The sequence below is a fragment of the Echinops telfairi genome, unplaced genomic scaffold (assembly GCF_000313985.2).
Source record: "Echinops telfairi isolate 266 unplaced genomic scaffold, ASM31398v2 ScPeMD7_7427;HRSCAF=8465, whole genome shotgun sequence".
In the NCBI taxonomy this organism is placed as follows: Eukaryota; Metazoa; Chordata; class Mammalia; order Afrosoricida; family Tenrecidae; genus Echinops; species Echinops telfairi.
The window spans coordinates 7,161,936-7,176,210 of NW_022111327.1; the positions used below are offsets into that span (position 1 = coordinate 7,161,936).

The 14,275-nt window shown below is 38.5% G+C and overlaps 1 protein-coding gene across 2 annotated transcripts in view; it reads right to left on the bottom strand.

The window, feature by feature from the left end:
- The window catches only part of AMMECR1 (AMMECR nuclear protein 1), a 164,789-nt gene that overhangs the window by 87,220 nt on the left and 63,294 nt on the right, over window positions 1-14,275 (bottom strand). Inside the window, exon 2 of one of the 2 annotated variants that reach the window (XM_004710046.2) lies at window positions 1,357-1,467. The exons of the other annotated variant lie outside the window; for it this stretch is intronic. Within the exon in view, the coding sequence (XP_004710103.1) occupies window positions 1,357-1,467 (111 nt within the window). The remainder of the gene's footprint in view (window positions 1-1,356; window positions 1,468-14,275) is intronic. 2 annotated transcript variants of the gene reach the window in all.

Sequence of the window (14,275 nt, forward strand, 5' to 3'; positions counted from 1 at the left end):
TTATGCTCCAAAAGTTCCACTAGACTAGCACTTAATCTATCTTTAAATAAAATGCAGTTATTTCAAGAATATGCATTTTGACCCCCTTATTGCCTGTATGTTAGTAAATAAAGTTGAAACTCCTTGATTCTAAGAAATAACTGTGACCCTCCAAGCCACTGCTTTTCTTTTTGGACTTACTTAGGAAAACCCTGCACCCGTGAGCCAATGCATGCTTCCAAATAAACTGAAAAAGCCAAACTCCCTACCATTGAGTCAATTCTGAACTTCTCTGGTGAGTATGACGTAGCTTTTATAGGAAGAGAAAGCCTCCGTCAGCCCCCCAACTTCCAAATGGGAAAATACTAAACTCAGTCACCAGCATTTTATTAACTGGTGCTATAAACCTGTATTTATGCAATCTTTCAGTCAAATAATGAACAATTTCACAGCATTGACTCTTCATGTATTACTTCATTCACCTAACATCTTTATTAAGTACATAGAACAAAATATTATAATTACTACTTTCCTTTAAGTAACTTGTCCCACATACCAATAGTCAGCAGGGACCAATTTCTTGCTGGGCAGACAGTGCATGTTGAAACTATAGAACCCATATCAGATAATCACCCTAACATATGAACAAAAACAGGAAATTCCTTTACTAATAGCTTTTTTATTAAAGGAATTTTCTTCTCTTGAAATAATTTTGGAACACAAGTTACTAGAAATCTGAATGTGAACAAAAGCAAATCAGATGGCATGCTAGATCGCTTTTTGTGAGTTCAAAAATTAGGAACTTCGTTTTAACAACCATAATGAGGTATTCATTATTTGTCATTGTGTTTGATGAAACAAAATCAGTAAGTTATAATTAATTCTGGGTGAAGTGTGAATGTGAATGATTATGCTGCCAGGCTACGGCATCACTCTTTTCAGGCTCTCTCTTCAATTTTTAAAGTACATTAAAAAGAAAAGCAAAGTGCCTAAAATGAAACAGACATTAACTAATTTAAAAAAACTTGCTAGGAAGACATAATGATGATTATTATGTAAAGTAATACATTTGGATAACCCATGGATATTTGGTTATAGATTTTCAAATTATATAAAACAAGCTGGTCACTAAAAGGCAGAAAAAAATAAGCACTTGAGAACATCTAGGTCAGAATGCACAGAATCACAATGTCTTACGGCCGATATAAACGGCCTTATACTAGCGATAAGGAAAATGGTCACAGAGGGAAAAATTGACAATAAAGGAGTCAAGATGTTAACAATTCAGTAAAGGAAAGAAAGTTTAAGTATCAAGTTCAAATTTCATAAACTTTTCTTTTAAATGTAGAAGCAGTGGTAACAAAAATTGGTCTTCACCTGGTAAGTGTGTACTCCCTGAGTCCTGAATGCAAATTCATGGCAGAAAAAGTACCTATGCATCCACGCAATCTTTTGTCTCGACCAATCTTCCATGTTACAAACAGTGGGCTGTAATGAAACATTAAAAAATATGGTTAAATAAATTCAAACAAATATCTATTGATGCTTACTGTTCAAGGTTAAATAATTGAGATACACCAAACAAACAAACAAACAGACCCTCAAGGGTCTCAGAGTCTAGTCTGATAGGATCAAACTCAGAATAATGATAGCTACATTTTATTGAGCATATCCTATGTTACGTACCATGATAAATGTCTTAAATTAGTTATTTGACTCCTCATTAACAACTCTAGAAGGCTGATGCTATCACTATCGTCCCGATTTTATTGATGAAGTAGCTATGGAGTTAACAGATAATGTAGTAGGTAGTCACACCTGGGCAATCTTGACTAGTGTCTTAACCACTTTGGTTGATGGTATGATTATTTAAACCTCACGTTATATAGATGGTTTCATTAATCTAACTTAGATAAGTAGGGGAGAAAGTCAACAATTTCAACAAATACTGAATATGTTGAGCACTGTGAAAAGTCCTACAGGAAATACAATGATGTCTACAAGTTCAATTCACCAAGGTTTTGGTAAACTACTGAGCCACTTTAACCACTGTACCACCAGGGCTCCTAATGGCAATGTTAACAAAGCACTTGTCAAGAAGCAACGATAAACTTATACATTATTCATAAAAGGCCATAAAGAAACCATGTCATTTCAAATGAAGTTTAATAAAGATGCTTGAATTCCCCAGCAAGTCACTGACGTCCTCAATAAATAGTTCAGTCTGCATCAATTGTTAGGAAATAAAATAATTTAAACATCTTAAGACTCTTTGAAATGACAAATATCCTAGAGTTAGGGTGGTGCATGCTAATATGAGTGTTCACCGTATTGCTGGTGTAATATTTCCACATTCTAAAATTTTAAATTATACTGTGACATACCATAATATATGTGTGTGTGCGCGCACACTATCTATCTATACATATGCATATATATGTATGGAGACTATACATATACATACATGCATATACACACAAACATACACATATATGTGTATGTATGGATGGATTTGGAGACTACAGCCACTCTTATCTTAAAATACCCTCTAGCCAGGCATCAGCAGTTGGGTGAAAAGGTATCCTGTTCACGTGCTGTATTACCCACCCAAAACATTTCAATTATGCTGAGTTCCGACTGATTGCCAAGATGAGAAGAGAAGTTTCCCCCAACATAATGACTATAAACCAGGGAACGATTCTAAAAGTTACAGTGGAGAATTTTCTCTTGATTCGGCAGCACTGAACCCTGTTGGCGTAGTGGGTTATGTGTTGTGTGCAAAGTGCAAAGTCAGCAGTTTGAAACCACCAGTAAGAGGCTTTCTATTTCCCTCACGAGTTCCAGTCTCAGAACCCCACAGGGGGCAGTTCGACTCTGTCCTAGAGGGTCACTACGAGTCAGGATGGACTGGACGGCAGTGAACATATAGGCAGTACCTGGGTTACATGCACGATTCATTCCCATCTCTATCTTTAAGGGGTTGTAGGGAAGTTGGGTCAGATTCAGACAATTCTTAGTTACACATTGGGGCTGCTGACTGCAAGATCAGTAGCTTGAACCCAACAGTTGCTCTGAGGGAGAAAGATTAAAGATTTATAGCCTTGGAAGTCCAAAGGAGCAGGTATATTCTGCCCTCCTCTGACTTCTTTCAGTCTCTTATTCCAGCTCCCTATTCTCGGGCCTCTAGCCTCAGCCTCCCCTCACCCTGCTTCTTGGTCACAGGTTTACTCAACACCTGTATGCTGATGAAGGAGCCCTGGTGGCATTTTCGGGTAAGTGTTGAACTGCTAAGGTCCAAAGGGTTGGCAGTTCAAGCCTACCAGCCTCTCCAGAGTAGGACAATGCAGTTTTCTGCTCCAAAGTAGGAAAATGAGGCTGTTGGCTCCTACAAAGATTTACAGCCTTAGAAATCCATGGCAATAGCTCTATTCTGCCCTATTGAGCCACTCATTTGGAGTCAACTTGATGGTTGTGGGTTGGATTGGGTATGGTTTAGTGCAAGAAACGGCTCAACCCTTTTTCAAAGAAACAGCTGCACACGCAGAAAGTAAAGGTAATTGCGATGAACTTGTTGAGAATTCCGGCACAGTGAGGGCAAATCCGCATGGCATTAAAGGGCAAGTAGGAGCTGTCCATAAGGCAGATGTTCACAATGGAGGACTGCTTGCAGTTTATTAGGAAAACAAGATGGCATTACTTTCTTTCATTTTTTCCCTTTATTCATACAAATAATCAAAGCCCAGCTCACTGCGATTAAGTCGATTCTGACTCAGCAACCCAATAGGACTGAGTTGACCTGATTTGCAGCATTTCTGAGACTATATTCTTTACAGGTGCAAACACCCTCATGTTTCTCCTGGAGAGTGACTGGTGGGTTTGAACTGCTAGCCTTGAGGTTAGCAGTCCAATGTTTAACCTGACAGTGTTACCAGGGCTCCATTATACATATACTAGTGTCCTAAAATCCATGAATTATTTATGTTTTAAAAATCATTTTATTAAAAAAAAATCATTTTATTGGGGGCTTTTACAATTCTTATCACAATCCATACATGCATCCATTGTGTCAAGCACATTTGTACATTTGTTGCCATCATCATTCTCAAAACGTTTGCTTTCTACTTGAGCCCTTGGCATCAGCTCCTCATTTTTCCCTTCCCTCCCCGCTCCCCCTTCCATCATAAACCCTTGATAATTTATAATTATTGTTTTGTCATATCTTACACTGTCCACCGTCTCCCTTCGCCCACTCTTCTGTTGTCCTTTCCGCAGGGAGGAGGTTATATGTAGATCTTTGTGATTGGTTCCCCCTTTCTACCCAACTTCCCCTTCCCCTCCTGGTATCGCTACTCTCATTATTGTTCCTGAGGGGTTTATCTGTCCTGGATTCCCTGTGTTTCCAGCTCTTATCTGTACCCATGTACATCCTCTGGTCTAGCTGGATTTGTAAGGTAGAATTGTGATCATGATAGTGGGGGAAGGGAAGGAGGAAGCATTAAAGAACTAGAGGAAAGTTCTACGTTTCATCAGTGCTACACTGCACCCTGACTGGCTTGTCTCCTCCCTGAGACCCTTCTGTAAGGGGATGTCCAGTTGCCTACAGATGGGCTTTGGGCCTCTACTCCTCTGCCCTGCCCCTCATTCACAATGATATGATTTTTTGTTCTTTGATGCCTGACCATGCATTATTTTTAAAGATGAATTTTGCCTCTTTATTTGTCACTTTCTAATTTGTTCCAGTGAATGTCAACAACAGTTTTTCTGGACAGTACAATATTGATCCTCTCCCATAATAACACCTAAGAGGCCCTTTGGCAGCATCAGAAGAAAGTCAATCATACTGTAACACACATAATTATAGGTCTTGAAAATACCATAATGACTTCTCTACAAAGCACAACTAAGTCATATATTTTCTTCTTCAGCGATTCGAGTGAGAAATCTAAAATTGTGAGTTAGTTCATTTCCTAACAAAAACACTACAAATGGAAAGTAATTTAAAAGTACATTTACCTTCAACTATCTATTTATCCAACATCACTCATAATGTAATCTTATCTGCTCAAGCAAGCATTCCAAATTTACAGTGTAGAGAAAAGGAACACAAATGGAAAAATATGTAATATGTTGCAAGGCATGCATATGCATAGTGCAGGAAAATCATAACAGTGCTTCTTAGGATGCTGTACACTCAGTGTTGCATTCAGAGAGTGGGATGCTAGTACAAAAGTGATGCTTTTCCAGGCTAGCTGGGGGGAAAGGCACTCCGTGAGCAAGGACATGGAGATGTAAAAATGTATAGGACATTCAGGGTACAGTATGTAGTCTGACAGTCTCTTCCAGATTTAACATTCTCTGAATTTGAAGCACTGTTGAACATGTGTTCTCAAGAGCCCTCATAAGAGGTAGAGCAGATTCAGAATCACCTGCCTTCTCCCTGTTCCTTCCTTATCCGAGGCAACATTTACTTGGGAGAGTACACTACTGCAGGGAAGTAGTTGTGTCAAAGAGACGCCCGCAATCTGCTTTGCAACCCCCACTGTGTTTAGGGCAGGTGGCTGGAGATGGAAGAAAGCAGATTTTAAAACATCAGGATAAAACTACCCCTTAACAATCTAGGACTCTTTTGCCATTTACAAATGTCCATCCAAAGCTGTTACAATGGTCACGTGTCTGAATGAAAAATCACTAAAACACTTAAAAGCCGTGTTTAATGGGAAAAAGAACCTGGGAAGCTTAGCATTTTAAAGTAGACTGGGACTGAATAAAAATCCCTGTGAGCAAGAGACTGCCTCTCATGTGTGATAACTGCTTTGTACAGAGCAGTGACTATGGGAACATTCAATGCATATTATCTAAAAATAGCAATAAATACAGAGACACACTGTGAAGAAATAGTCAATTTCATTCTTAAATGTGGTATTAAAACATGTACGGGCTCCCCAAAGGACATAAGATATCAGCATAATGTGGGGAAAATCAAACTGTAGAAAGGGGCATTTGAGCCATTTTAGAGAAGCTGCTGCTCAGTGGCAAGGACATAAGGAAATCGTTCATAGTAAGACAAAGACGGAATGGTTTTGGAAAATAGTTTTCACATATGGTTTGAGGCCACCTACATACATTGAAAAAAATACTACAAGCTGGGAAGGAGCTCAAAATGAGATGAAATATTAATGGAAATGTTTATCTGAGGGTAACCAGACATAGCTTTCAGAGGAATTTTCCTACTTCTGAACATTCTGTACCACTGTGTTCTAAGAAACCGTTAGTGGAAAGTAAATTTTCTCCATTTTTCCAAGTCTGGAGAAAGGAACAGGAAGTAGCTACCTAATCTAGGTGAATCCTCTTTGCCACTGGCAGCTGACAGAGTCAGGTCAATAGTGGCGATCAGGGAAATGTAGTTCCACAGAATCAGCAAAAGGGAAGAAATGCAACATAAATTGTGAACAGGATACTTCCCCATCGATGTTGCATCCCACTCTCACAGTCTCTCTTCTGAATCTGTTCTTTTGATGAGTAAGGCAGAATGGATTTGAAAGGTGCAATTACAGAAGGCAACTAACAATATTTTACCATAAATCCCTATCTCCCCTGCCATACCAATGCAAGAAAAAATATGTATATATAAACATACCCACTTATCACTGCCATCAAGTCAATGCTGACTCATAACGACCCCTATAGGATGGAGTGGAACTGCCCCTGCGGATTTCTGAGACTGAAATGCTTTATGGGAGTGGAAAGACTCATATTTCTTTCTTGGAAATGGAGCCCTGGTAGTGTAGGGGGTTACAAGTTGGGGTGCTAAACACAAGGTCAGTAGTTCAAAACTACCAGCCACTCCATGGGAGAAAGATGAGACTTTTTACTCCCGTAAAGAGTTACAGTTTTGGAAACTCACAGGGACAGGTCTACTCTTTCTACAGACTTACTATCTGTCAGAATTGACTTGATGGCAGAGAGTTTGAGTATATATATGAATATGAGTTTGGGTTTGAATACACACACACACACAGATATGTGTATTAGTCTAGGTACTTTGGAGAAACAAATCCATAGCAACTCATGTATAAGAGAGAGTTTTATGTAAAGAAAATGTGCATCACGAAAACATCCCAACCCAATGCTGCCCAAGCCCACAAGTCCAACATTAACCCATACCCAACACCAGTCCACAAAGTCCTCCACCTCAAAAAACAGAGGCAATGATGCCGACTGCAGGAGGAAAGCTGAATCAATGAACAAATAAGCATCTCAGAACTAGGAGGGGTCTCCACACAGCTGCTCCAGCACCCAGGACTGCATCAGGATAGGTCCATGTAGCTTCTCCTTGGGGATGTCTTGTAGGAAGTCAATCTTGCAAGCTGAAGCAGGGCACTGCTAAGGCAGCTGCACCCGGTGCAACCATCACAAAACAAGAGACCCGAGAACTAGAAAGGCGAGGCTTCACCACCCATTTATCCCTCCACCTTTCAACCAGCCCCACATGTGATTATCGTCCAGGTTGGCACAATTAACTAACTCAATATGCTACAAAATATTCATGGAAAATGGAATTAAAATATAAATGGGATCATAGTGAATGGAATTTTCCTGCACATTTTTTTGACGCCTCCCTCATGTATATACATGGGGGTGCCAAAAAACCCCGGAATTGTGCTGGGTGGAACAGAGCTTTCGTAGTACATATTTTTCCTGCTAGCCAAGCATCCAGCAACTCACTCTGAATTAGTGTACCCAGTGGCATTGCCCAGCAAAGTTCTTTCTGGTCAGTGAATTTTTTCCTAAAAGCAGTTTCACTTGAACCTCATTTTTTGTGATGGCTGATTTTAGAGAAAAGCATATATCTGTGAAATTGCGTTTCATGTTTGGGAAAAATGCCACAGAAACTATTATGATGTTGAACACGGCTTACAAGGACAGCACTAAGGGAGAAACTCAAGTGCACAAGTGGTTTTCTCATTTCAAAAACAATGAAATGTCGATTGATGACAAACCTTGTTCTGGACATCGATCACCTTCCTAGACAAAATGTCGAAAATGTCAACTTGCAGTGCATTTGGAGTCTATTCCACCAGGTCAGACTGTTAACCAAGCTTTCTATTTAGAGGTTCTGAAAACATTGTGTAACAGTGTGCGACAAAAAAGGCCTGATTTGTGGCAAACGGGACTTGTTTTGCCACCACGACAAAGCACCCACTCACGCAGCCATCTTAGTGCACCTGCTTTTGGCAAAAGACAGCATGCCTCTCTTGCCCCACGTACCTGACTTCACTTCTTTTTGTTTCTGAGAATGCAGAGGGACATGAAAGGACAGCGATTTATGATGTAGAAGAGGTAAAGAACAAAACAAGGAAGGTGCTGTGAGCCATCCAAACAGAGGAGTTTGAAATATTTTTCCAAGAATGGAATCACAGATTTGACAAATGTATTAAGTGTAATGGAGGTACTTTGAAGGTGATAATAGCGTTGAAAAAAAATCTGGGTTTTTTGGGGTACCCCCCTATATATTCTTAGTCCTCTAATCCATTCACTCTTCTGAAAATGAGATTTGTGGGTGGTAAAATTAAATATATACTATCAATCCCTACCAACATAATAATAGTGTACTCTAACAGGAGTAATAAACAAGGGTATTTATATCATAGGTAGTTTTCTTGTTATATCAAAAAAAAGGGTTGCCCCTGTACTATACTCAAGCACCTTAGCAATTTAGCTAAAAAAAAAAATTCAACTGTATTACTCATAGCATCTGACTAAACTCAATACCCATAATTCCCTAGGATTTAGAACTTTGACAGATAAGGTAGTGTCTGCCTTCCCTCCACCACCTGGTTAAAATTTTTCACTTCCTATTTCAATACAAAGAAACTATATATTTCTTCCCCAAACCACATAGACTGCAGGTTCAATTTGTTCAAACATCCTCAATACAGTTAATTCACTAACAAAAACTTTTGTATGTAGTTTATATAATAATATCTATAACATCATTAAGCTTTAAGGGCTTTTAAGAGATTCTTTATTTCCTCTCTCTTTGCAGTTTAAAAAACAAACACCGATTAAAAAAAAAACCTGAGTTTCAAGGAATCTAAGTATAAAATCACCAAGCTGGTTAGTGCTAAAACCAAGCTAAGTGTCCAAATTTTCTTACGACTAATTTATTGATTCCCTTTATAGGGGAAAAAAAACCACAAAAATCTGAGTAGCAAACCTACATCTCTTCTAAAATCCTGAGACTAGAACAATCTCATGAAACCTACACCATATTATAGCACACAGGCGAGTACATGCATGACTCTCCTCCGCTGACTTCTCCCAGGAGGGGAGAGAAATAGATGTGAAGGTAGATATCAACATGATTGGGAACTGCTGGGCCAGCCTAAAAAGACTAAATCTAATATGCAAGTTTCTACATAATTCTCAAGGAGCCTTGTTGGCACAGTGGGTTAGGCATTGGGCTGCTCACCTGTGAAGATTTACAATCTTGGAAACCCTACAGACCTGAATTGAACTAAATGCCCATAAGCCCACTTTACAGTTAGAAAAAAACTCAAAGAAAATATGTAACATATCCAGACTCACAGACAGAAAGGGGTAAACTAAGGCTTCTCACTCTAAAGCACCTGCTTTTAAAAAAAATCATACTTCACTTTATTTAACCTCACAGATACTGTGTTTTTTTATGAATTGAAGGTTTGTAGCAACCTTGTGTTAAGTCCACTTAATGGTGTCATTTTCCCAACAATATGTGTTCACTTCATGTCTCTGTATCAGATACTACAAATTCGGACAGTATTTTAAACTCTTTGATAATACTATCACATACTTAATAGACTACCAAACGAAACCAAACTCACTGCCATCGAGTCAATTCTGACTCATGGTGACCCTATAGGACAGGGTGGCCTCTGCCTTTCTTTATGCTGCATGTTTCAGTCAGGAAAGGAGACACCATTCTGGGTATTTCAAACAGGAGATATTCAATACAGGACTTCAAACTTTTGGAAGGCTAACAAATGCAAAATATACTAACTTATAGCGACCCTGCAGGACATGGTAGAACCAGCCCTGTGGGTTTCCAAATGAACTCTTTATAGGAGCAGAAAGCCTCAAGTTTCTTCTGTGGAACAGCTGGTGGTTTTTAAATGCTCGCCTCATAGCTGCCTAATGCTCCGCCACCAAGGCTCTTACAAGTTACCTACCATTGAGTTGATTCCGACTCATAGCAACCAGGAAAGGTAGAACTGCTTCTCTGTGTTTCTGAGGCTCTAGTTCTTTTCCCCAAAACCATTTTATTAGGAGCGAATACAGACATTATGCCCTTCTATAGTTTAAGCTTTTGGGTTTGGGGGCTTTGTTTGCTGCTTTGTTTGTTTCCCAGCCAGCTTTCACCAAGCGCAGGTCTGCCTTTTCACCAAACACAGGTCTTTTTTTGTTGTTGAATTTTTTATTAGTTGAGATTTAATACATATATCATAGCATCCCATATTTCAATCACGTAAAGTAGAATGTACAATTATAACCACAATCAGTTTCCAAACATTCTTTTTCTATGGACTCCTTGACATCGTCTCCTTTTTACACCCCCACCACCACTGTACCCCCATCCCTCCAAACCCCTTATTCTATTGCTTTTTAAAATCCACAAAATTCCTCCCAATGAAAATTTCCATTTCCTAGTTGTTAATGACTAAGCTAGGTATTGATCTGATAATTTGATTAAGTAATTCACATTATGGAACAAATGAGGCTTACCTTTTCTAGGAATAATTTTAAATTCAAGTAAGATAAACGTTGAGAGGAGAGGAAATAAAGGGAAGGATAGAGTGGCACAGATAATTTTGAGATACATTTTACATTTTCTCATCTACACCAGTCCTTCACTGTGAATAAAAAATATATATACTAAATAATCACTGTAGTATTGTACCATATTCCTTCTTTCAGTCTTTGTAAAGAGACGACTCCATGTGGCCCGGTACAAAAAGGAGCCCCTGCCTAGATAGCATGGATTAGTATCGAAAACCACAACTATTTGAAAGTGGAATAAGGAGTTACTAGCCTTTCAGTTACTTTTCTTTGCCTGATATTCTAAGAAATTCTAGCATAGCAGCATTATATTCTCCTTTTTCATTATAATTTTAATTTAACTGGCAACTGCCAGAGGAAGGGAGGCAATCTAAAAAGGCTTGGAGATGATGGGGAAGATTGACGAACTGGATTTTTGTAAATCAAAGGTAATCACCACTGACATACAACCAGCCAAGTCAAAGGCATACTTTATTGTTTTTTTAATCATTTTATTGGGGGCTCTTATAACTCTTATCACAATCCATACATGTGTCCATTGTACATTTGTTACCATCATCATTCTCAAAACATTTGCTTTCTGCTTGAGTCCTTGGTATCAGCTCCTCATTTCCCCTCCCTCCCCCATGAACCCTTGATAATTTATAAATTATTATCTTACACTGTGCGACGTCTCCCTTCACCCACTTTTCTGTTGTCCATCCTCCTGGGAGGGGGTTATAGGTAGGTCATTGTAATCGACTGTAATTTAAAAGGGTCGCTTGATTCTGCCAATTTCTCTTCCTTAGTAAGACCAAATCAACAATTTTCAGTAAACTATTTTTAATTCAGTCTACAAGGTTTTATGTTGTGATAGGCTGGTTTTTTCCCCAGAGCCCTAAATTAGATGAGAACGATTACCTGGATTGGAAAAGGATCCCATATTTGCACGTGTTCTTCTTGTAGACAGTCTATACTGAAGTGGGTATTAAATTTACTAGAAGAGAACATTTCACGGATGAAATAGCGAGTATTTGGTTCTGATAACAAGAACCCATCACAAATCTAAACTACAAATAATTATTTATAAATCAATTACTCATTCAAAAATCACTAAGGTTTGAGAGCCAGCCTGTAGAATGAAAAGAATTATTTTAATAAAAACACAGACTAGGCAAGAAAGATGACTGTCTATTAAAGTCTTATGATTCCTAAACGCGATGTGAGTAAAACTAAGGAACAGGAGACTAGAGCCAGGGTGGGTTTTTTTTAAATGAATGTTGACTGATATAGTCAACTATGATTTTTCACATCCTTAATAACTTTCATGGAACTGTGCTTTGGACCTTTCATTTGACAATGTTTATGACAAGTGTTCATGGACTTCATAATACTGTAAATGAAATCAAACCAAGAAAAGCTTTTTTGTTGGTTATTTTTATGCTGTTTTTGTTCCTGTCTCTACCTCTCTATAGAGTCACTATGAGTCTGCATCCAGGTGGGCAGGGAGTTGGGTTTAATTTATCTACCTTTCTAGGCTTCTTGGGTGGTGCAAACCATTAAGGGCTTGACTGTTAACCAAAAGGTTGGAGGTTCAAGTCCATCCAGAAGTACCTTAAAAGAAGGTCATGGCTAATGTCGGGGGTTTAAATGGAGAGAAAATGTTTTGAGAAACGATGTACAAATGCGCTTTACACAATTGATGTGTGTATGGATTGGGATAACAGTTGTATGAGCCCCTAATAAAATGTTAAAAAAGAAAAAAAAAAAAAAGAAGGTCATGGCAACACACTTCTGGATAAATCCACTGCATTCAACAGAAATGTTTCAGTTAAACTCTATGGAGCCCAATTCTAACATACCACACGTGGGGCTGCCATACGTGCAAATCGAAGTGATGTCAACCAGTTTGCCTCTGTTGTGGTATCTCCTTCTCTAGCTAAGGACTTACTTTCAACCATATCATCTTCCTTGCAGAGCCCACTTAATGATCAGAAAGAGGGCTTATGGGGGATGAGTGTGTTGATTGATTTAAGCACTGACGGAAAAGCAACTGGAAAAGTTAAACAGCTTCTTTCACTCTGATCAGGTTTGTAACTTGTCTCCCATTCCAGAGGAATCTGAAGCAATGTGCCAACTAAATAAGACCTGCAGTAAAACTGATGTATTTGTTTTTCACTTGTTTTCTGGGTTTAGACAGGAAACTGTTTTGACTTTAAGGGCCTCGAGGAGGATTACTCACTGTGTGGGAGCTGGAAAGCCTCAGCTTTGTAGCAGGAATTGGCCACACCCTTCTCACTTAGAGAGGAGGAGAAGAAAGGCAGGATCTAGGTACAGAGTATTCAATGTGAAACCAGATTTTGCAACAGGACGGATTCTGTTCGGTTTGCTTTGCTTTGTTTTCTTGTCTTCTACTTTTCCGAAAATAGTTCAAACTCTTGAGAACCTCTACTATGCATGTCATCTACTCGATTGTGTATTACAAGTCCTAGCCAGAGCAATAAGACAAGAAAAGGGGAGGAAAAGGTATCCAGATTTGAAAAGTAATAAAATTATCTCTATTCATAGGTGATATGATTCCGTATACAGAAGATCCAAAGCCTCCACAAGAAAACTTCTAGAGCTAATAGAGAAATTGAACAAAGTTGCAAGGTGAAAGGTCAATGAGAAATCAGATAGAAAGAAATACGGGTGCAATTCCACTTACAATGGCATCTAAGAGAATAAAATATGTAGGACTTAAACAATGAAAACTATAAAACACTGCTGAAAGAGATTTTAAAAGACTTAAATGAATAGAAAGATGTTCCACATTAAGCTATTTATTATTGATGTCAATACTACACTCAAAGCAATCTATAGATTCAAGTAGTCCATCAAAATCCCAACAGCCTTTTTTATATAAATAGGAAAATCAATCTTCACCTTTATATGGAATAGCAAGAAGCCCTAAATAGCAAATGTAATACTGAATGAAAATACTAAATTATGAGCATTCATACTTCCTGACTTCAAAACATATCATATATCTCTATATATAGACATAATTGCAAAGAAGGGAAATTTCATAACACATTACTGTTCTCATGCAGAATTTGTAAATGGATCAAAAACAGTTGAACAGAACAAGGAATACTGCATGGTTTAAATTCAGAAAAGATGTGCATTAAGGTTGTACCCTTCCTCCATATGTGTTCAATCTGTATGCTAACCGAATAATCTGAGAAATTGGACTAGATAAAGGAGAACATGGTCACATGACGGGAGGAAGGCTCACTAACAGCTTGTAATATGCAGAAGGAACAACCTGGCTAGAAAAAAGCGAAGAGGACTTGAAGCACTTACTGATGAAAACGGAAGACTGCAACCTGCCATATGGATTATAGTTGAATATAAAGAAAACAAAAGTCCCCATAACTGGAACTTTTTTTTTTTTAACATTTTATTAGGGGCTCATACAACTGTTATCCCAATCCATACACACATCAATTGTGTAAAGCGC